Source organism: Sebastes fasciatus, chromosome 8 (assembly GCF_043250625.1).
Source record: "Sebastes fasciatus isolate fSebFas1 chromosome 8, fSebFas1.pri, whole genome shotgun sequence".
NCBI classification, from domain to species: Eukaryota; Metazoa; Chordata; class Actinopteri; order Perciformes; family Sebastidae; genus Sebastes; species Sebastes fasciatus.
In genome coordinates this window covers 15,147,177-15,169,466 of record NC_133802.1, presented here as the reverse complement: position 1 = coordinate 15,169,466, position 22,290 = coordinate 15,147,177, and the positions used below count along the sequence as shown (strand labels likewise).

The 22,290-nt window shown below is 41.2% G+C and overlaps 1 protein-coding gene across 1 annotated transcript; it reads left to right on the top strand.

Annotated features, from left to right (window-relative positions):
• Positions 1–210: 210 nt before the first annotated feature.
• On the top strand, positions 211–20,910 carry LOC141772589 (uncharacterized). The gene is made up of 52 exons (XM_074643732.1): positions 211–233; positions 368–400; positions 1,153–1,185; positions 1,328–1,381; positions 1,712–1,804; positions 2,410–2,487; positions 2,774–2,818; positions 2,938–2,991; positions 3,338–3,391; positions 3,807–3,860; positions 3,962–4,015; positions 4,115–4,168; positions 4,286–4,330; positions 4,483–4,536; positions 4,639–4,683; positions 4,832–4,885; positions 5,376–5,474; positions 5,568–5,612; positions 5,724–5,822; positions 5,926–5,979; positions 6,066–6,173; positions 6,282–6,335; positions 6,473–6,571; positions 6,727–6,780; positions 7,288–7,386; positions 7,603–7,656; positions 7,761–7,814; positions 7,905–7,958; positions 8,165–8,218; positions 8,936–8,980; positions 9,223–9,321; positions 10,237–10,344; positions 10,486–10,539; positions 10,636–10,689; positions 10,792–10,845; positions 11,760–11,813; positions 11,908–12,015; positions 12,161–12,214; positions 14,046–14,099; positions 14,219–14,380; positions 14,577–14,684; positions 14,997–15,104; positions 15,261–15,314; positions 15,439–15,546; positions 15,634–15,687; positions 15,779–15,886; positions 15,986–16,039; positions 16,642–16,749; positions 16,848–17,136; positions 18,092–18,279; positions 18,387–18,629; positions 19,418–20,910. The coding sequence occupies exons 3-52, from the start codon at positions 1,183–1,185 to the stop codon at positions 19,562–19,564; spliced, it is 4,083 nt and encodes a 1,360-aa protein (XP_074499833.1). The 5' UTR covers positions 211–233; positions 368–400; positions 1,153–1,182; the 3' UTR covers positions 19,565–20,910.
• Positions 20,911–22,290: the final 1,380 nt, after the last annotated feature.

The window sequence follows — 22,290 nt, the reverse complement described above, 5'->3', positions numbered from 1 at the left end:
CTGCTTACATCTCACCATTAATATAATCTGGATGGGTTGTTTGCCTTTGGGTTTGGTGAATGGTATTTGATCACTTAGATGTCCTTGCAGGTCTCCTTTCCTAAGAATCACAAACTAGGGTTCAAATCAAGTGTCTAAAGTGTTTTTACTTACTTGTACACTTTTAATGTTTTGATCTTCCTTTCCTCCCCGTCACACATCCATCTGCAACAACAGAGACAATTGGTGCTCAGGTGAGGCATTGGGTTGTGGGAAAACACTAATATCCATTCATTCAACAAGCAACAGTATGAAAACATCAGAAAATAACTCTGTAGCTTTAAGTAGTTTAAGTCCACTGATATCACTTCTTTCTGTTGTCAATCAGGGCCAGAAAGGTGAACCAGGAGAGATTGCAGATGTAAGTATGAATCCTCTGTAGTTCGTCTCATTGCTGTACACAAAACTTCCAGTCTAAACTGCTTTATACACAAACTCATTATTATTATACATACTCATAATGGCCTGAATGTTCATTTTGCTCAGAGAACAAATAAACAAACCTATTTTTCTCTGTGTTGCTATTATTTGGAATGAATAATTGCATACTTTTGTTTTCTTTTCTTTTTTCTATTTCTCAAGAGTTTACTTTGTGGAATTTGACATTTCTCTGTGGACTTTGAGTTATTCTCAAAACCTGAAAAAGTCTAGTGTTTTTATTTATTGATTGAGTATCCCACTTTTTCTTGAGTTTGAAACATTTTTGATCATTAGAGGGGCAATGTCTCGCTGATAAGAGGCTAACCACAATGTCCCACAATCCCTCATTGAACTTTCTGTTACACGAGGAAAAGCCTTGCATTCCTCGGACATAATGAACCCAATCAAATCCTCTTAGATCCTCTCAGCAACTTTGCTGCGAGTGCACATGTCAGGTGAATAAAGTCAGCCAAACCAGAGGTTAAGAGGAGGTGATGTTTTTACCAAAACTTCGTCCTGTCAAACGAAATCCTCATCAGAGTGTGTTTTTAGCTTGATGTCCACCTCCTACGAAGCTGGAATGTTCTTCTCAAATTTTAGCTGTTCAGAAACGGGTACAACCGGACACAACATGAATGATTGGTCTTGTAATAAAGAGTCATTGACCAAAGCTTTCTTTTCACATTTGAGCAGGTTGTAGGACCAAAAGGACCAGCAGGCCCCATGGTAAATATTACACATGTGTTTATTATATTCATTCTACACTTATCCAAGCATTGTTGGGTGAACAATAATATGATTCTTGCTCTTAAAAAGAGTTTTATCCATCCTGGGAATCTTATTGAGACAAATATCTTTGTTTTTGCAGGGCCCCTCAGGTGAGCAGGGAGGACGCGGAGAAGCTGGCGCCAAGGGTGATAGGGTAAGAGACAACACACTGTGTACAAAAAAACAATCGCAGCACAGCATTTAGAAGGAACTGTCTCATATTAATGTGTGATTTCAGTTATATTGAGTCAAGCAACAACAGTTCTGATCATTATAGTAATTGAACTGGTAGTTTGAGACTGCAGCATCATTACTACTCAAGTGTAGGAACATTTAAACCTTATCATCATGCAACAGATATGAGACTTCTTCTGTACATGTTTTGTTGTAAAATGCTTTGATAAAACAGACCATTTCTGACCTGAACTCGTCTTTAGTGTTCCTGATGAACTTAGAGAAAATCATCCTGTCTCTTTTTCCCTAGGGAAATGTCGGCCCTAGTGGAAGAGATGGCGAGCCTGGCACCCCTGGAAACCCCGGACCCCCCGGCCCACCTGGTCCAGCAGGACTTGGAGGGGTGAGTCTGAAACACATGGCATAAACAACAATTAACAAAACCACCTTTTTGTTCCTCAGATTTAGGTCCCATTAACACAGTGTTACTCCCATATCACATATCACACAGTGAGAGGAATATTTGGAGGTATAAATATATAGAGATGACTTAATGGTAAATTGTTGATATGACTCATAAACATTTTCAGTGGCTTTACCGTCACTAAATCCATTGTTGTTGTTCTATTTGCAAAGTACAGGGGGCTTCACATTGGCTACATTTGACTTGATCCATACATATAAAAAAAGCCCAGAATGAGTCCATACATTTAAGAAGAAAGAGGGAAGAGTGTGAAGGCACACTACAGACTTACTGTCCTAAATGGACTGCAGTATTCTTGCACAGTATGCAGAGATAAGAAGGGTGAAAATGGCGCTTTACTTGAGCAGGCAAATGTATTCTTTCTATTTTCTCTCATGGTAACTGAACCACCATTTGAGTCATTAATTTAGTTAATGTCGTTCTCTTGCTGCTGTGTGTGTAATGGCCCACTTAGCTCGGGCAGCTAAGGCAGGATAAACTACATTAACTGACTCTCGGTCTCTGTCTGTTTTGTGTTTTTGCAGAACTTTGCTGCTCAGATGGCTGGAGGTTTTGACGAGAAGGCCGGAGGCGCTCAGATGGGTGTGATGCAGGGACCAATGGTAAGTAGTGCCGTGTACGGTGAATATATCTAACAGGAAGAGTGTTTTTAGTATGTGAATAGTTTCATCTCTCACAATGACATCATTACATACATTTAGCTTGTCTCAGAGTTGCTGCTGAGGAGAAGTGATAAACAATAATGATTGCAATGATGCCACCTTGTGGTTCAGTAGCTTCATTCCAACAAAAAGATCTCAAGCTTCCTATTTGATGAATTTGTCACAGTATCTGGTGAAAAATTATTCCAGCTTACCTTTCTCTGTACGTCTTGTGTTTCTCCTTCAGGGTCCTATGGGTCCTCGTGGTCCTCCTGGACCTAGTGGAGCGCCTGTAAGTACAGTCATTACAGCACTACATCATTATGTGATTGGTCATTATAATCAAACAGCTGAATTGTTGGCGTAAATGAATAAATCTCTAATACTTTGCTTTGTCATTTGTACATACAGGGACCACAAGGTTTCCAAGGTGGCCATGGAGAGGCTGGAGAGCCTGGACCAGCTGTAAGTATTAACACATATCCCAGAATGCATCTGCGAACCCAACAGACTGGTGCCATACTGTACTGCTCACATTTGCCGTAATGTTTAAGGTTTACCTACAGCACCTACTTCCACAGAAACAAATGCTCATTATAAATAATATCATAAGCATTTTTAAAGTCATCGCAGTTTGACCTCTCTCACACAGTGAAAATCAATGTCACCGAAATTTGCACTGTAGCTACAAATTGAGTTCAACGGGTGGACAGTATGAAGGCAGTGTTTGCATTTTGTAGCCCAAAAATCGTTCCAATTTTCTTTGAAGCAACTGTCACTAATGATTTATCTTTGTTTGTTTTTATAACAGGGAGCAATGGGACCTCGTGGACCCTCTGGATCTTCTGGAAAACCTGGAAGCGATGTAAGTGTTGAGGCTTCACATTCGTATGAAACCCACAGCTCATTAAAACATAAATGCAAAACTACACTACACTGAGTCAAGGTCAAAGGTCAAAGCCAAGCACAATTAAAAATTGTTTCCTTACTCTCTTATGTCCCAAGTAACAATGCAGCTATTTCACTTTATTGCCTTACTATTATTTCACAATGATGTTTGAGTCAATCAACATATGAAGAACTTTTGATAAGCTCCCTGCCCTCTAAACCATACGTACCACCAGGGGGCACTCTCTGTCTCCTAACAATACTGGTGACAATGATGACTTCACCAAACACAGTCTGCATGCATGTCTTTCCTCTACAGTAAAGTGGTACAGTGACACCTTACCAAGCAGCTGCTCTAACAAATACTCATCTAACTTCCTGTTTGTTTCTAGGGTGAGAGTGGCAAACCTGGAAAAGCTGGTGAGCGTGGACCTGCAGGGCCTCAGGTGACTAACTCCAGGATTACACCACATGTCAAAGTCAAGAGAAGAAAAGCAAAGATGAGGTTAAGTATTCCTTGTGTAAATATTTTGCTTGTGTATTTCAGGGAGCTCGTGGATTCCCTGGAACTCCTGGACTTCCTGGAATCAAAGGACACAGAGTGAGTGGTTCAACTTTTGCCTATGCAACCTGCAACTCTTGTTCATTCATTACACTTGAGGACCGAGGACCTGATGAATCCTGTTGTGTATCTCTGTAGGGTCATCCTGGTCTGGATGGAGCTAAGGGAGAAGGTGGTGCTGCAGGAGCCAAGGTAAGACCGCCACGTGTATCTCGTTGTGATAATATAAGCTGATTCTAATTGTTTAGCTATTGTTTCCATCATTTTCCGCTCACTTCCTCTAATGTTTCTGATCTCTGTTCCCATCAGGGTGAGTCTGGCTCTGCCGGAGAGAACGGCGCCTCTGGGCCCATGGTGAGTCTCCAGTGCTTTATCTGCTCTGTCACATTATTTCAAACTTAAAAGAGTAACAGGATGCTAGGGAAGATAAATAATGTGTTTATAAATTCAAGCTATATGTTCCATAATGATTAAGATAAACTGACCGATTGTATCTTTTGTTGTAGGGCCCACGTGGTCTGCCTGGTGAGAGGGGACGTTCTGGAGCTGCTGGATCTGCTGTGAGTAACAAACTCAATCCACAGAGCATCAATATGTTTCTAGTTTTCTGTACCATGTTTTGTAACTTACACAACTGACTGTCCTGTCTTTTTACTCTTCAGGGTGCCCGTGGAAATGATGGCCTGCCCGGTCCTGCTGGTCCACCTGTGAGTATCATAGTTCCCACTTAGCATCCAATGGATGTTTCTTTTGTAATGTTGTTTATAATGTTTGATAATGTTATTGCCTTTGATAACACAGCAACAAAGTGATGAGACATGAAAACTAACCTGCAGATTTGTGCTTTGTCTACAGGGGCCTGTTGGTCCTGCTGGAGCTCCCGGTTTCCCAGGATCTCCAGGAGCCAAGGTTAGTGCAGATCACATTATCATAAACTAGTATTTTTCTGTAGCAGACCTTATAGAGTAAAATAAAGCAACAAAGGCCTGGTGAGTGTGAGTGAGCGGCATCTTCAGGTTCTACTTTATCACTTTCAGATGGTTTATCTCTCTTCACTCAGTCTGGTTAAATGGAATAAAACCCATAAACTCCCATATGCCTGGTTCTTGTAGTTACTGTTTTTCATACACAAATGATCGGCTTCAGTAGTATATTCTACAAACTACTCTATTATCTTGTCAAGAAAGAAAAAATGCATTAATAGCCATCTTGTATATTCAGTTGACTTACTATATGAATAAAGGTAATTGTTCTTAAATATATATGGGAACATATAATAACAGACAGAACACACCATTATCTTCAGCTGTGCTATATGAAGCTACAAATGTTGGAATGAACTATAGAACAAATTGTTTTTTTTCTACCTGTTAATGTTGAACGTATTGTGTCTTGTCAGGGAGAAGCTGGTCCTACTGGAGTTCGTGGGTCTGAAGGAGCACAGGGACCCCGCGGAGAGGGCGGTACCCCAGGATCTCCTGGACCCTCCGGAGCATCGGTTTGTTTGCCGTCACTCATCCTCATCATCCAGATTTTCATTTACTCATGGAACCATTCTCACACTGTGTTTGTTATTTCTCTCTCTGTGTAGGGTAACCCCGGTACTGATGGTATTCCTGGAGCTAAAGGATCTGCTGTAAGTCCACTCTCTGTATTCATGCTTTGAGAGTCCTTGTGTTTCTTTATAATTCATAATATTACTGTTTTACTTTATTCTGATATTGTATTGTGTCTTTCTTCCTTAAAGGGTGCTTCTGGTATTGCTGGTGCTCCTGGATTCCCCGGTCCTCGTGGCCCACCTGGACCACAGGGAGCTACAGGATCTCTCGGGCCAAAGGGACAGTCTGTAAGTCACTTTGGGACTAATCCAAATCTCTGTGAAATAATTGATACTTGTGTTGTGTTATGATTATTTATTGTTGTGGCTGTCTTCTTTCTGTCACATTTAGGGAGACCCTGGTATTCCTGGATTCAAAGGTGAAGCTGGACCCAAGGGAGAGCTTGTGAGTATATACTATACACCATATATGCCATAACCACTGTGAAGCATCTACAGAGAAGATTTACTTACATATTTTATTTTGTCCAGGGCCCCGCTGGTCCTCTAGGCGGACCCGGACCTGCTGGAGAAGAAGGAAAGAGAGGCGCCAGAGGAGAGCCTGGAGGTGCTGGACCACTCGGACCTCCAGGAGAGAGAGTAAGTCATCAGGATGAACAATAACACTGATAAAAAAGTGACATTATGAATTAGTTGTTGCTTTTTTTTATGCACAATCTAATCAAATGTATCTCTGATTGTTTCAAGGGAGCTCCTGGTAACCGTGGTTTCCCAGGTCAGGATGGTCTTGCTGGTGCTAAGGTGGGTCCTGTCAGAACTGATTTTGTCTCACTGACACCATGAACATATTGACTTAATCTGAGCACTGCAGCATCAGAAAGATGCTGTTATGGTCATAAAACTAGCTGATATTCAACTGACTGACTTATCTTCCTCAGGGTGCCCCTGGTGACCGTGGTGTTCCTGGTGCCGCTGGGCCCAAAGGTGGTACTGGAGACCCTGGACGCACAGGAGAGTCAGGCCTCCCCGGAGCCAGAGTGAGTCAGAATAGTCAGACAGCGTTGCTCACATGTAATCTTAGTATCAAACAAACCAGATGGATGTTTAGTGTGTTTGCTTTGATCCGATTGATTTTTATTTGATTGTGTCCCTCCTCTTGAATGATGCTGATGATTTCTTAAATGTGTCATAGGGTCTTACCGGTCGTCCCGGAGATGCTGGTCCTCAAGGCAAAGTTGGACCCTCTGTGAGTACAATATTAATCCTTAGTCATTGCTTCCTGTCATGCTTATGAATGGCATTTTAAAAGATCCCAAGTAAAAAAAAAAAACACATCACTAGTAGTAGTTTGATTTGTTATGATGTGCTGGCATCACTATTTATATACATTTTTATAACAGCAAAATGCACAAAAGTTTAGCTTGTGGTTTGCACATTTACTTTACTCATAATTAGACACTTAAACACACAAAAATATTACAGCTGACCTATTCGAAGTGACTTCCCAGCAGCATTTTAAACATACAAGAAAATAGGACTGTAAAATATGACCAGACTATTGCACAAACCACAACCTTTAATTCACCACATCTTCTAAAATGAAAGCCTCAAGTATTGAGTAAGTCTATACATTGTATTGTTACTCACAATTAACTAGAAGAACATATACAAGCACACACACTTTTCAACTCCTAAGTTAATATCTGTTATCTCTGGGTTTCAGTGCTGATTTCTTACTTTGTGCCATTGACAGGGTGCTGGTGGTGATGACGGTCGCCCCGGCCCTCCTGGCCCTCAGGGAGCCCGTGGACAGCCAGGAGTGATGGGATTCCCTGGACCAAAGGGAGCCAATGTGAGTTCTTATAAGAGTAGAGTAGGAACACAAAGGCCGTCTTCATACAGCATAACGAAAACCTGATAATACACAGTCTAAATGCATCCATGTCTAGATGGGACAGCATTTAAGTAGTCAAATATCACTACTAGTACTACTACTGTCGTTTACCTTGTAACACTCCAAGCTAAAGAGCCTTTCTACGGATCATTTACTGTGATTTCTCTTCAACAGGGTGAAGGTGGAAAGACAGGAGAGAAGGGTCTTGTGGGTCGTCCTGGTCTGAGAGTGAGTACATTTTCTCCATAAATAATTTCAAAACCTCACACATGGATTCATCATTTTCTGTCTCCAGACCACTTTTCCTAACTTAAATCTTCCTCTCTGAACAGGGTCTGTCTGGAAAAGATGGTGAGACTGGTCCTTCTGGACCTTCCGGCCCATCTGTGAGTATTTCAGTGTGATTACATGTTGTGAGATATGTTTTCCCTTGTTGTTTGTCCTTGACTGATCGTCTGTGTTTGGTTCCATTGTAGGGACCTGCTGGAGAGAGAGGAGAGCAAGGACAGCCTGGACCTTCCGGCTTCCAGGTGAGTTTATTCTCTCATCAAATCCCAGATACACCAGTCTAGAAAACAAGAAAAATCCAAACAAAAGGATTAATATGATTCATTTTCAATTGGAGGTCAACCTTTGGACATTATAAAGTGTTCAACAGACAATAAATCAGGAAGGTAATGACCTAGTCTATATTTGCAGATGTCATATAACTAATCCCTTTGCTGTTGTTGGACAGGGTCTACCTGGACCATCTGGTACCCCAGGAGAGGGAGGAAAACCTGGAGACCAGGTGAGTGAAACTAACGAGCCTGTTACTTGTGATTTTTGTTGCATCTGTATGACTATCATTGATGACAAACTCCTTCAACCCTCTGGAAGCAAACTACAAGTTTCCTAGAGCTTGTATAGTACCACCTACATGCCAAATGATGGTTTTTCTGAAAACCACTCCTGAAAATAGCAGCATGTAGCAATAAAGAGAGCGAAAGACGAGCTAAAACAGTCTCTGGTTCAAGAAGGTAAAAATAACTTGGTGTATTTCTGTAGCAACAAGAAGAAACGACTTAAATACGCCAGTGCTAATGCTTAATGTTAATCACCAGCTGTCTGTTAAACACACTCATTAATCTTAACATTTTTAAACTTTTATATTAGATTTTAAGGTAAAATCAACCCTGCAGACAAACATTGGGAATCAAATCTTCTTCTAGTAGTTCAACGTTACTGTTTAGTTAACTTTAATAGTCTCTATTGTCAGTTATTTTACATTATTCTAAAATTCACATTTTATTATTCAGAATACTGGACTTTTAATAGCATTTTTTCTTACCTGTCTCATTTGCTTTTGTGATTTATGTGAAGTGGCTGCTGTAACAATGCATTTCCCCTTTGGGATTAATAGAGTGTTCTATTCATCTTTTAAAAAGCTCAGCAGAAGTGTTACGATACAGAAGTTTGTGTAACTATTTCAAAAACAGGAATAAACCCATGTCTTTTCTGTGTGCAGGGTGTTTCTGGAGAGGGCGGAGTTCCTGGTGCTGTCGGACCCAGAGTGAGTTTCCATGTTAAAGCTTCACGTCTTCATCTCCAATTATTTCAAAGCAAGGAGTAAAACACATATAGCCAGTTATGACCTTTATGTGCTGCTGTCACATACTGTTTATACATGAATATTACAACTCATTTACCTCAATTTTATCATCTTGGTAAAACCTAACAAGCACTCCTCACATTACATACCTGAGCACTTTTAGTTTCTCCCGTTGATTTCGTGTCTTTTTTGTCTCCTGACAGGGTGAACGTGGATTCCCTGGTGAGAGGGGCGGTGGTGGAGCTCAGGGTCTTCAGGGACCTCGTGGACTTCCTGGAACACCTGGAAGTGATGGACCCAAGGTCAGTGGATGACTCTGATACAGATGTTGTGTTAAGAATCAAATCGTTGCTTTGAGGCGACTGCATTTATGTTTGTGGTTCAATTAGAAAATATCAAAATATGTGCAAAAGTCTGTTTCATCAAGGTGGACCTCTTGTCCTAACAACTAGTTCCCTGGTTGTTCTTGAAAGGCCAAAATTTAAATTACGCCTCACCATTGCTATAACATGTTAATTAGCGAGCTTTAAAGGACCCTTGATTCCAGTCTTTATGCTAAGCTAGGCTAACTGGCTGGCTGTAGCTTCATATTTTTAGATTATTTTATAAGCATGGTAGATTATAAAAACAGGATTAAAGACTATTTGACCATTGAATGCACATGTCCTGTTACTGAACACTGCTAATTCATTGTTTGATGTCATTTTCTGTTTGTTTTAAGTCTGTTGCTTGTTTCTTTTATGTGAAACTTGTATGCTGCCATCTTGGCCATGACCCCCTTTAAAAAAAGAAATTTTTAATCTCATTGGGAAATATTCATGGTAAAATAAAGGTTAAAGAAAATCAAATAAATAAAAATATTTATGGTACAGACATAATACCTTAAGACCTTCTTGTCTAATTCTCGGCAAGAGAACAAATAAGCTAAAATGTCAGACTATTCCTTGAAATGAATGAAGAAGAAGGAGGAGTTCCTCTCTGGTCAATTCATTCCTTGTTTGACATGTTAAACATGAACCTGCAGCAAGTTTTCTGAGAAATGATGACATATTTTAGATGAATAATGAAACTTTATTAGGTCATATTTGAGGCTTTTCACAATATTAATAGATTTTCTTTTTGCCAGGAAAAGGATAACCAGCATGTCCACACTCACAGTTTGAATTACATCAGAGGAAACTAGTAGACTAACAAGTTATCTCCTAATTCTATTTCAGGGAGCCATTGGACCAAATGGCGGCGCTGGATCCCAGGGACCCCCCGGCCTTCAGGGTATGCCCGGAGAGAGAGGAGCTGGTGGCATCTCAGGAGCCAAGGGAGACAGAGTGAGTAGCGGATGGACTTTTATTTTCATATTATGGATTATTTCGTGAGTTAAATGGTACATTTAATAGATAATATGTCACGACCAGAGGCCTTTTGGTGTCATGTATGTTTAACATGCAGCCTTCTTCTTTGTCCAACAGGGTGACAACGGACAGAAAGGACCTGAGGGAGCTTCTGGAAAGGACGGAGGAAGAGTGAGTTCAAAATAAATCCTTGGTCATCAAACATATAAAATAACATTCAATCACACCCAAACTCTATTCTCTATAACGCTCTTTTCTTATTCTCAGGGTTTGACTGGTCCCATTGGTCCTCCTGGCCCAGGTGGACCCAACGGCGCCAAGGTAAGAATAAGTAGTGTTGCCCTTTGGATTGCTAAAGGGAAATGTAATCAATTGAGTTGAATTATTTTGGTTGGTTTCACTGACTGGTTCTCTCCTATCCAGGGTGAGAATGGACCGTCTGGACCTTCTGGTGCTTCTGGTGCTCGTGGTGCTCCCGTAAGTACCTCTTTTTATGTCATGTACACAGTATTTAGTATACACCACAAGTTAATCAGCTGGTGTTGTTGTTTGGAGCTGAGCTGGTGCTTGAAATAATGAAGAAAAAAGGAAATCGAAAACACTAGTCACTAGTTAGTCGAAACACTGATGTAAAGAGTATTGTGTGTTTTGGCCTTTTCGAATCCAGTCTCAAATTAAATAGCATGTTTTAATCTGAGAGTATGAGGCTGCTGCTCACTAATTAATAACATTACAATAATCACTAGGGGGATCACTAGGCTGAATTTGTACAGTGTAGTGACTTTGCTGGTGACTGTTAACCTCAAGTTGGACAGGATTGAGACTTTACTTCACTCTCTATGTTTCCATTCATAATATTGAACTAAAAGAAGAAGAAAAACTGACGTCTATAATAAGAGATTAAAGGTGCCATTGATAACATTCAGCCACTAGGTGTTGCATTCTCCCTCCTCCGTTTCACTGCATTCACTTCACAACAAGTGGTTTCCAGTTCTCTGCACTACCTGCATATGTTATGGTTGAGGGGAGTGAGACTCGGACAGACAGTCATGTCAAGTGATGAATGTGTTGTGGTAGAGTAATGAAACGATTTTGCAACATTTGTTGATGCCTATAATCAGACAAGGATTGGTAGTACTGCTGTCACTCAAAGGTTGTAACATGGCTGTGAATATGCAGTGAGATTAGGATGATGACCTGATACTCCTTGTCTGGCAAGGTTGTTCTTTTGAGATGTACATATTTATCTTATTTATCTATTTTATCATTTCATTTCCATTTTCATGTTCTCCTTTTTCTAAATGAACAAAAACCATTAAACATAGTGTCATAATAACTGATAATAAAAACAGCATCAATATCTCACCCCAAGCTCTTCTGTCCTCTTGCAGGGTGACCGTGGTGAGGGTGGTCCTCCTGGGCCTGCTGGTTTTGCTGGACCTCCTGTAAGTAAAGTCACCGCAGTACCTTTTGTTCAAATGAAATAACTGAAAAGTGTTTTCAATATAATAAAATGACCTTTCTGTTTCAAATATCCAGGGTTCAGATGGTCAGCCTGGTGCCAAGGGAGAGCTCGGTGAGTCTGGACAGAAGGGAGAAGGTGGTGCTCCTGGACCTCAGGGACCATCTGGGGCTCCTGGACCTTCGGTGGGTACTTTTCTTCTTATTATATAAATAAAGTCCTGGAACCTGATCTGTATGTGTTAGGTCACATTTCTGGATATTTACAGAGCGTTAGAATCATTGAAGTGTAAAATCAACATGATTAATTGTTTGTTTTTTCTTTTTTCAGGGACCTACTGGTGTATCTGGACCTAAAGGAGCGCGTGGTGCTCAGGGAGCTGCTGTAAGTAACTCCTATTTGTACTTAATCACATGAATAATCCATCACACAACAATACTTCTGCTGAATGCAGATACAATACAGACACAGTACACTTCAGAGTTGTGGACCTTGACTGATTTATTGATTCAGTCATTAATGTATTGACTGATTTCAGAGATAAGGTAAGGAGTGTAGAACTGTAACGATTAGTCGATTAATTGACAAGCCTATTATCATTTTTTTTTTTTAAATGCATTAGTCATTTAAATAATTTTTCAAGCAAAAATATCAAACATTCACTAATTCTCTAGTTCCAACTTCTAAAGTTGTGATGACTGTTTTTATTTGTCTTATGTGACAATCAGTAATTTTTGGGTGTTGGACTGTTGGCTGAACAAAACAAACCATTTGAAGGCGTCATTTTATAAATTGTAACATTTTTCACTATTTTCTGACATTTTATTGACCAAGCAGTTAATGGAGAATAGAGAATAATCAGCAGATTAAGTGGTGGATATAATCATCAGTTGCGGCACTAAAGGAATGTAAAACATATACAGACAAAACACAATATCAGGGGTAGCTAAGTTGGACATAATACATACAGTTAATCAATTTGTTGTCAATTATGTAGACATAGACTTGCATTAAAAAAAATATTCTGTTTTGATCTACTTGAAAATATTGATAGAGATAGCCTCTCTAAACTTTTACTGAAGTGAGCTCCAAACGGGAGGAGCAGGGATCCCCATGATTCAAGTCAGGTGACCTTTATTTGTGTGACTTAATATCACATTCTGTACAGTTTCTGACTCATCCTGAGCTCTCAAATAAGATAAGGAAAAACTGCTACCCTAGTACCTCGAGGAAAAAATGATGATTATCTAATATAAATATATAGGAGGAGAACTGTACAATCAGCTCCAGCCTTTATTGGCAGTATAATAAGACATTTTGACTTCTCATAGCAGGAAAAGCCCAGGTGTTATAATAACATTAGCGATGACTCCATTTTATTCAGGTGTCTCAGTAAGGCCCCACGATACAATATTAACGCGATATTTAAGTCACGATACGATTTTATTGCAATTTTAAACATTTTGTGATATGCTGAGTATTGCGATAAGATATATTGTGATATATTGCGATTTATCACTTTTTTTTAACTGCAAATTATGCAGTTTGTCAACATCAGTTTTATCTGATAAGATACAGTTTTCACTCTGTTCATCTGTTCATTTTCATTCACGTATCTTGAGGTCAGAGGTCAAGAGATCCCTTTGAAAATGGCCTTGCCGGTCTTTCCTCGCCAAAATTTAGCAAAACTTTGGAGTGTTATTTAGCATTCTTCCCGACAAGATTACATAAAACTTTCATATGATACTAGTATCTTCACTTCAGTATCCGTCGGATTGTTACTAGGTTAATAGTTTATATAATAAAAGATCGATACTTGACGTCCGTGTATCGATACAATATTGCCACGAAAAATATTGTGATTCTATGCTGTATTGATTTTTTCCCCCACCCATAGCTTTTCCTACTGTGACATGTCAAAACACCTATCAGATTCAGAACTATTCTTTTAAATTGCACAGTAGCTTAATTCTGTGCATTCAAAAAGCATAGAGGTTAACTGTATTTAGTTTAGTTTACCTGCATACAGGGACAAGAGGTGTTAGGCCTCAGACCAGACCGCCGTGAATTCAGATATATGATTTATTTTTGCAGAATCCTTCCCGTTAATCTCATAGCATTCTAATACACCCTAGTTATTGATGATAGAGTGATAGATATGTTTCACAGGTCAACAGGTTGGGTATGTTTACTGAACTCTTCTTCTCTTTTAAAGGGTGCTACTGGTTTCCCTGGTGCTGCTGGCAGAGTTGGATCTCCTGGCCCTAATGTGAGTGTTTCATCAATAATGAAATTTATTTACTGAGTCAATCTAAAAATGATTTGTGTACACTTTTTTGAGTGTATTTCTGCCCTTACCCACTCAAATTCTCTCTCTTTCCATCACAGGGTAACCCTGGTGCTGCCGGCCCTGCTGGTGGTTCTGGTAAAGACGGACCAAAGGGTGTTCGTGGTGATGCCGGCCTCCCAGGAAGACAGGGAGACGCTGGGCTCCGTGGAGCTGCTGGCCTACAAGGAGAGAAGGGAGAGGCTGGAGAGGATGGACCACCTGTGAGTTTGATTTTGCACCTCACAAGAACCCATTAGTACCTGTCACTGGAGTCAAGAGTCTGAGGGAACATCCAGTCTCAATCACCTGCTGTTATTCACAAAGAAACTGAATGAAAACGGATCCTCACTGACACGAGAAAGAACATTTAATAAGAACATTTCACAACGTCTCTTCTTCTCTTTCCTGCCTCTGTAGGGTGTCGACGGGCCTTCAGGTCCTCAGGGTCTGGGTGGATCTCGTGGTATTGTTGGTTTGCCTGGTCAGCGTGGAGAGAGAGGTTTCGCTGGTCTCCCTGGACCTTCTGTAAGTACTTTCGCCAACATTTAGCTTCCATGTAAGCTGTTTGAACATTTCTATAGGAGCCAGATCCTTATGTTCTAGTAACACATTCACTCAATCCAGTCAGATAAACCTTCATCTTACTGTACTTTTACATACAATTGTAGGCTTATTCTTGTCATTTATCCTTGAATTTCCACTTTTACTTTCATGAACAGTGATTCTATCGCTAGAATAGACACAAAATACTGATCCATTGAAAGTTAGATTATTCTTTCTGCCTTCAATGTCAAAGGAGTTACTGAAATCTAATAAATATATTCCCTCTGTGTTTAGGGAGAGCCTGGTAAACAAGGAGGTTCTGGTTCTGCTGGCGACCGCGGACCCCCCGGACCTGTGGGACCCCCTGGACTTACTGGACCCTCTGGAGAGACTGGAAGAGAGGTCAGAACGACAACAAAACGTTACAAATCAAAGCATCAGTTGTGCATCACTTTTATGGCCGTAGAAACAACAATATACTGAAGAAATAATACCGTCATCTTGATTGAACAAACTGAATGCCTGACATATCATTAAAATTCTGTTTCTATATCTCAGGGTACCCCTGGATCAGATGGACCTCCTGGTAGAGACGGATCTACTGGAGTCAAGGTGAGAGAGACTTCAGCCTCACGTAAAACTAGTCAAATCACACAGTTTTGACAAAAGCCTACTAGATCTGCTAGTTTGCAAAAACAGAGGTAACCCTGAGTCATCACCTTGTGTCCTCCTGTAGGGAGAGCGAGGAAACACCGGTCCTGCTGGCGCCCCCGGAGCTCCGGGATCCCCCGGTTCCACCGGACCTGTCGGACCTCTCGGCAAGCAGGGAGACAGAGGAGAGGGCGTAAGTAACACAACATACTGTAGGCACTGCTTCATGTTTTTGATGTTAACACGAGGAAGCACCCACACTGTTGTTTTCTTTCTTTAGGGTGCTCAAGGACCTGCAGGACCCTCTGGACCCGGTGGCGCTAGAGGCATGGCTGTGAGTATCATCATCTATAACGACAACAATACCATTATGTGTTTTTTCAGATTTTTAATTTGATTTGCATTTTAATACACCTTTACTCCAGGGACCCCAAGGACCACGTGGAGACAAGGGAGAGGGTGGTGAGACCGGAGAGAGGGGACAGAAGGGTCACCGTGGCTTCACTGGTCTGCAGGGTCTTCCTGGACCTCCTGTAAGTAATCTAAATCTAATAGTTCATCCCTGCCGTACCACTTCCCTTCCTCTGTCTGCTCCTCTAACATCTGATCTGTTATTGTCCTCGTCCTAACAGGGCTCCGCCGGAGACTCTGGAGCTTCTGGACCCGCCGGACCGAACGGAGCTAAGGTGAGAACACCGAGCAAAAGCAAAGAGCGAAAAACTCTTCTTTTTCCATTCCCATCCTGCAGCTTTAACACCCGAGATATGTGATGGTAATGAAGGGCACAGGTTAGTCTTTTTTGTAATTCTCAAATCACCTGACGAGGACGGGGACAGGAAAGGCCACGTGCTTTAATTACCCACCGCTGCGATAAGATGGGCATGAGTAATTACTCTCTGCAAAGAAAAGGAGGCAGACGGACGAGAGGGACGGCGATTCGTGAAACCACTCCGGCTGAGATCAGAAATGAACTTCAATATCTATTCTAGATTAGCTAAGCGCTGCGCCTGATAAGGGAAATGAAGAGAAATGTCACCATACAAATAATCTTCATGCATAATAAGGCAAAGGGGTCTGGAGGTGATTGGGGCAATAGAGAGGAACTGCTGGCACATTTGAATTGCTTAATCAGATTTTTTTTTTCTTATTCAGACCGCATGATGGATCTTAAAAAACTGTGTAACTCTACACTTTGAATAGAAAGTTCAGTTAATGAAGTCATGTTTCAGATTAACGCAGACATGTTAGCAGCCACTGGCTTTTACTTTAACACTCACTGTTTCTGTAGGGACCATCTGGACCATCTGGACCTGCTGGCAAAGACGGATCAAATGGAACGCCTGGCCCCATTGGACCTCCCGGACCTCGTGGACGTTCTGGAGAATCTGGTCCTTCTGTACGTAACATGTCCTTAAAATTAGATAAAATCCACAATCCGTCTCGCTACACCTGATTGTACCTGAACGTCCCTCTGATTCTTTTCCTGGTGTTCAGGGTCCTCCTGGTAACGCCGGACCCCCTGGTCCTCCCGGTCCTCCTGGCCCCGGCATCGACATGTCTGCCTTCGCCGGTCTGGGTCAGACCGAGAAGTCCCCTGATCCTCTCAGGTACATGAGAGCCGACGAGGCCTCCAGCTCCCTGAGGCAGCACGACGTGGAGGTCGATTCCACACTTAAGTCCCTCAACAACCAGATTGAGAACCTGCGCAGCCCCGACGGCTCCCAGAAGAACCCCGCTCGCACCTGCAGAGACCTGAAACTGTGCCACCCTGAGTGGAAGAGCGGTAAGTAGGGCGGGAGGGTCGAGAATGATAAAGAAAGGAAAGAAAGACTGCTGATGTGTGGACTTTTTACCTTAAAAATCTCCTTAACTGGTGAAGCAAATTATTCTCTTTTAGATATTTCTTTCTAAAATACCTCAGAAATGCTCCTACTACACCCTGGTTTGAAAACTTATTGGCCTGAAAAGAATGTTACAACCAATTTAGCATTCAGTTAACTTCTCACAACTATTCTTAGTCCAGATTTAGCTCCCATCATAGCACCGAGACAGTCTTTGGGTGTGTACAGACTGCGTTTACATTAAGTACATTAATGTAAATGACATAAATGAAATCAAAGGGGGTAAAAAAAATCTACATTATAGGCTCATATAAAGTACATTATACATCCAAAGTGCTGTTTTCAGGTTCAGAGGTAGCTGCAGCTTTACTAACGGTGAACTGAATAGTCCGATTTATCTTGTGCAGTGATACTGGAATAATCATGGCTGCAGCAACGTGAGAGAGAGAGAGAGAGAGAATCAGACAGACAGCTCGCTTTAATGTGCCATCTTCATACTTTAATGAGTGGGTGTGTGAAAGTTTCCCTGCCTGAATAAGGTCATACCGAAGGTCATTTTTCTTGGACAGGAGGCAGAACACCAAGACAGGAGTGTCATTATTTCTGTGAACAAGATCAGCTTCCTCTTATCTTTAACAAAATACAGCAAATGTCCTCACTTGACCTACAAATGCTAAAACATGCTTTTTAAAGGTCTGGTTTCCCCCAATAATGGGCAGGTACAATGCAGCTTTCAGATTTCTGATCATCCTGCTATCATCAATCCATATTAAGTGGCATTCCTTTAAGATACATAAATGATTTGGTCTTTTGGTGTGAGCCATTCAACAGACTTGCCGTCTTATTCTAGAATAAAAACGGACACCTCTCCTTATTAACCACGACATTTCTCTCCAGATTACTACTGGGTTGATCCCAACATTGGCAGCACAGCCGATGCCATCAAGGTCTTCTGTAACATGGAGACCGGAGAGACCTGCGTCAACCCAAGCATCGCCGAGGTACCAAAGAAGAACTGGTGGACCGCCAAGGGCAAGGACCGCAAGCACGTCTGGTTCGGAGAGACCATGAATGGAGGATTCCACGTGAGTGCACTTAAGATCATTTCTTTGTCTATAAACTGATGTTGAAGTCAAACGGAATGATCCTAAACAGGAGAGCTGCTAATGAACTCTGTCTTCTGGTCGTGCAGTTCAGCTACGCCGACGACGGCCCCATTGCCAACGCTGGCAGCGTCCAGCTGACCTTCTTGAGGCTTCTGTCCACTGAAGCGTCCCAGAACCTCACTTACCACTGCAAGAACAGTGTTGCCTACATGGACCAGGCCACGGGCAACCTGAAGAAGGCTTTGAAGCTGCAGGGCTCCAACGACGTGGAGATCCGCGCAGAGGGCACCAGTCGCTTCACATACAGCGTGTTGGAGGACGGCTGCAAGGTAAGGGCTGCAAAATAGAGCCAGAAAAAAATGATCTCTCTTAAGTTTTATGTGTTTGATTGTCGTTGTACCATAAGACTGCTGTTAACTAGGGCTGTCAAAGTTAACGCGATAATAATGCGTTAACGCAAACTCGTTTTAACGCCACTGATTTCTTTAACGCATTAACGCAACTTGCGATTTTTAGGTTGTAGCGGGCTCAGTTTTGAAGTTCTTAACTGTGAACTGGCATCATATGAAACTAGTAAAATCTAAGGAATCCATTGGTACCAACCATGTCATACTCGCTTGTAGGGAAGGAGGTTAAATAACGCTCTAAAGGTGCGCCACGAGTCTCCCCTTTACAGACATGCCCACTTTATGATAATCACATGCAGTTTGGGGCAAGTCATAGTCAAGTCAGCTCACTGACACACTGACAGCTGCTGTTGCCTGTTGGGCTTGAGTTTGCCATGTTATGATTTGAGCATATTGTTTATGCTAAATGCAGTACCTGTGAGGGTTTCTGGACAACATTTGTCATTGTTTTGTGTTGGTAATTGACTTCCAATAATAAATATATACATACATTTGCATAAAGCAGCATATTTGCCCACTCCCATGTTGATAAGAGAATTAAATACTTGACAAATCTCCCTTTAAGGTACATTTTGAACAGATACAAAATGTGCGATTAATTTGCAATTAATCACGGTTAACTATGGACAATCATCGGTTTAATCGCGATTAAATATTTGAATCGTTTGCCAGCCCTACTGTTAACACATTTCTCTACTCTCACCCAACAGAAACATACAAGCCGGTGGGGCAAGACTGTCTTTGAGTACAAAACACAGAAAACCTCCCGTCTGCCAATCGTGGACATTGCTCCCATGGACATCGGAGGAGCGGATCAGGAGTTCGGAGTGGAAGTAGGCGCAGTCTGCTTCTTGTAAAGTGGAATATCACAATGGCCCCCCAAAAAAAACACAAGAAAAAAATAAACTCAACCACGAAACATTACACACACATCTTCTTCCACAATAAAGAAGACTGGAAATTATAAAAGAAAATTGATACTTTTTCTCTCACAACGAAGTGCTCTCCAAGTTGTACTCCCTGGATGATAGCACTGAAGGGCACCGGCAATATCTGTACACCACACACCAGCATTCTCCGTCAACCCGCTTCCTGAGATCCAGTCATGTTTCCCCATGGCCCACTGTTGACGGGAATCCGAGCCAGGAGGAAGAGGGACCAAGCGAACAAGTTATGGAGAACAGAAACATGGCTTGATGTCACTTATTTATTGTCTAACCTGAATGGGCAGAGATGAGGTAGGACTGGACGGGTTTACTTTGTAAGTAAGACAAGCCCCCTTTCCACTACAGAACAGCCACACAGCCTCTGTCCCAGTCCTACTCCACCTCCCTCCCTGTCTCCCTCCTGACACACTAACACGGCATTTTGAATCAGTGTAGACCAAAATAAATATCCTCAGTAAAAATCAAATCCAGGTGCTCCAGGCCTGTCCATCGTGGAGTAAAACCTTTACTGTGTATTATAAATCCTTGGTTCTATTGTTGTAAAAGTCTGTGTTTATAAACAACCAGATGTTTTTATATATATATTTCCACATTATGTGTGTACATGTGTCTATATGCACACCAACACTTTTTGGTAAAGTGAGGTTACATTTGGGATGTTCTGTTTCGATGTCCTGTACCCCTTGACTGTCCATCAGAGAAAGGCCCAGATTTCATAAGAAAAAAAAAATGTTTTGAAAGAATTTGAGGGATTTTTTTTTATATTGTAGTCATCCAGATTGTTTAAAGCTACCTCACGCTGAAAAACAAAGTGAAAATGTTTAAATCTGAGCTGACAAAAACTAGCTTTCAGGTGGATTTGGGGCTTAATGGCCATCTTTGCTTTGGGTTGCTCTCTCTCTCTTCAGAAGGTGCTATGAGTTCTGTAATTCAGTCCCCCCCTCCCCCACGAAACCCCAACCCTAATTCCCACTAGCCTCACACCACACACTCACACTCCACCCTGGAGGAGGGGTGCAGTCGGGTTAAGACGGGGGAGACAGGGGCTACTCGGAGGCCTCCTCTGGAGCCCCAACAGTTGAACACGGGACTCCGAGGACGGTCGCTCTAAAAAAACAACCAGGGTGGGTTGTCTCTGTGTGTGTGTGAGGGCGTGTACATTTTTTTAATTAATTTTATTATGATCATTTTTTTTTTGTTTTTATTTTGTTACACTTCTAATTGATGTAAATTGGAAAAATAAAAGGAAAACCGAATTAAGAAATGAAGTTGATTTTTAATTGAATAAAAACAGAAATGGCGTGGGGACGTATTTCTTCTTTCAACAGAACGATTCATGTGTGCTTAAATGTTTTCTTGTTTTGTTTTTACTTGTATTTCATGAGGTCAGTTACTCTTGACTGTGAGTGCATAGTCCATAGAGTGTGTGTGAGTGTGTGAAAGTTAAAGACTGTGATGCAAGTGTGTGTTTTCATATGAGAGAATCTCATAACAACAGGAACAAAAGTACTGTATTCGTTGTGCGGTGTCAGGGTGGGGCTGGGCGAACACGGCTCCTGTTTGTCTGAACTAATAGGCATAAATAAAGAACATTTTGTTGACTGGAATCAAGTATTTTGTAGATTAATGATGCATCTGAACGGCTGCGTCTCGTACTGTGGCCAGCTTCCTCTCCGGTCTGTCCTGAGCAATAAAAGCTTGACTTAAGCCTTCACAGTGACACATTCTTATTTAAAATATGTGCTCTTAGTGATCCAAACGTACAATCTCATGCATATGCAGATAAAAAATAAGCCTGACAAAAATATGCTATTATGTTTTTTAACACCAAAAAAGACTGAAAAAAACAGGGCAACTCCACTGCGTGACGTCTAATTAACTGCCTCAAGTGATGTCACTTGAGTCAATGGCGGCTGGGGCCGAAGACTACAAGTTCAACATTAAAATACAATCAGGGGGTGTGAAGTTAGAAAGAAGTGAGCTTACCAGACCTCTGTATCTGCTCCTCATCTCCTCAGGCTACATTAGTTGCTAGACCTAACTGTCGCTGGTTAGTTGCATTGTGGGTGATGTAGGCGCCAGGTTTTGACACGGATGAATGCGTGAAATAAAAAAGGTTAGCTGTGGACCAAATCCAGACGACATAATTCTATACAGTATGGACTACATACTAAATTGTCACAGTATGTTTCAACAGTTACAATACAATAAACATACCATTTTTTTCCTGTACATTTCTTATGTGCATTGCATTGTGGGAGAATTGACCAGATTTAGTATATGTTAGGATCAGAAATCGAAATACTTGTTTTCCGTGATGAAATTGGGTTATGTTACAGTTGCTCCCATTCTAGAAATACATACAGTATATAAACATAGAGAAATTATAAGAAATATAGAAATAAGTATGTACAAATATGTGCATTAAACTACAATATATAACAATAAATGTGGAAAAATAGGAATAAGAAATATACTAAATATGTACACTACAATATATAACACTGTAAATAATAATAATGCTGAAAATTGGATCTATGATTAAAGTTAGGGTTGGTAATCTTAAGGAACTAGCAAAGAGTACACTAGATTTTAAAAATCATCCAACAGAAAAACTAAGCCCAGTGTTAACAACT

Excerpts from the sequence above, each read along its gene's own strand:
- LOC141772589 (XM_074643732.1), top strand. Across the intron at positions 4,537-4,638 it reads CTGGAGCTGCTGGATCTGCT|GGTGCCCGTGGAAATGATGG; the intron begins GTGAGTAACAAA and ends TTTACTCTTCAG. Across the intron at positions 11,814-11,907 it reads CTGGTTTTGCTGGACCTCCT|GGTTCAGATGGTCAGCCTGG; the intron begins GTAAGTAAAGTC and ends TCAAATATCCAG.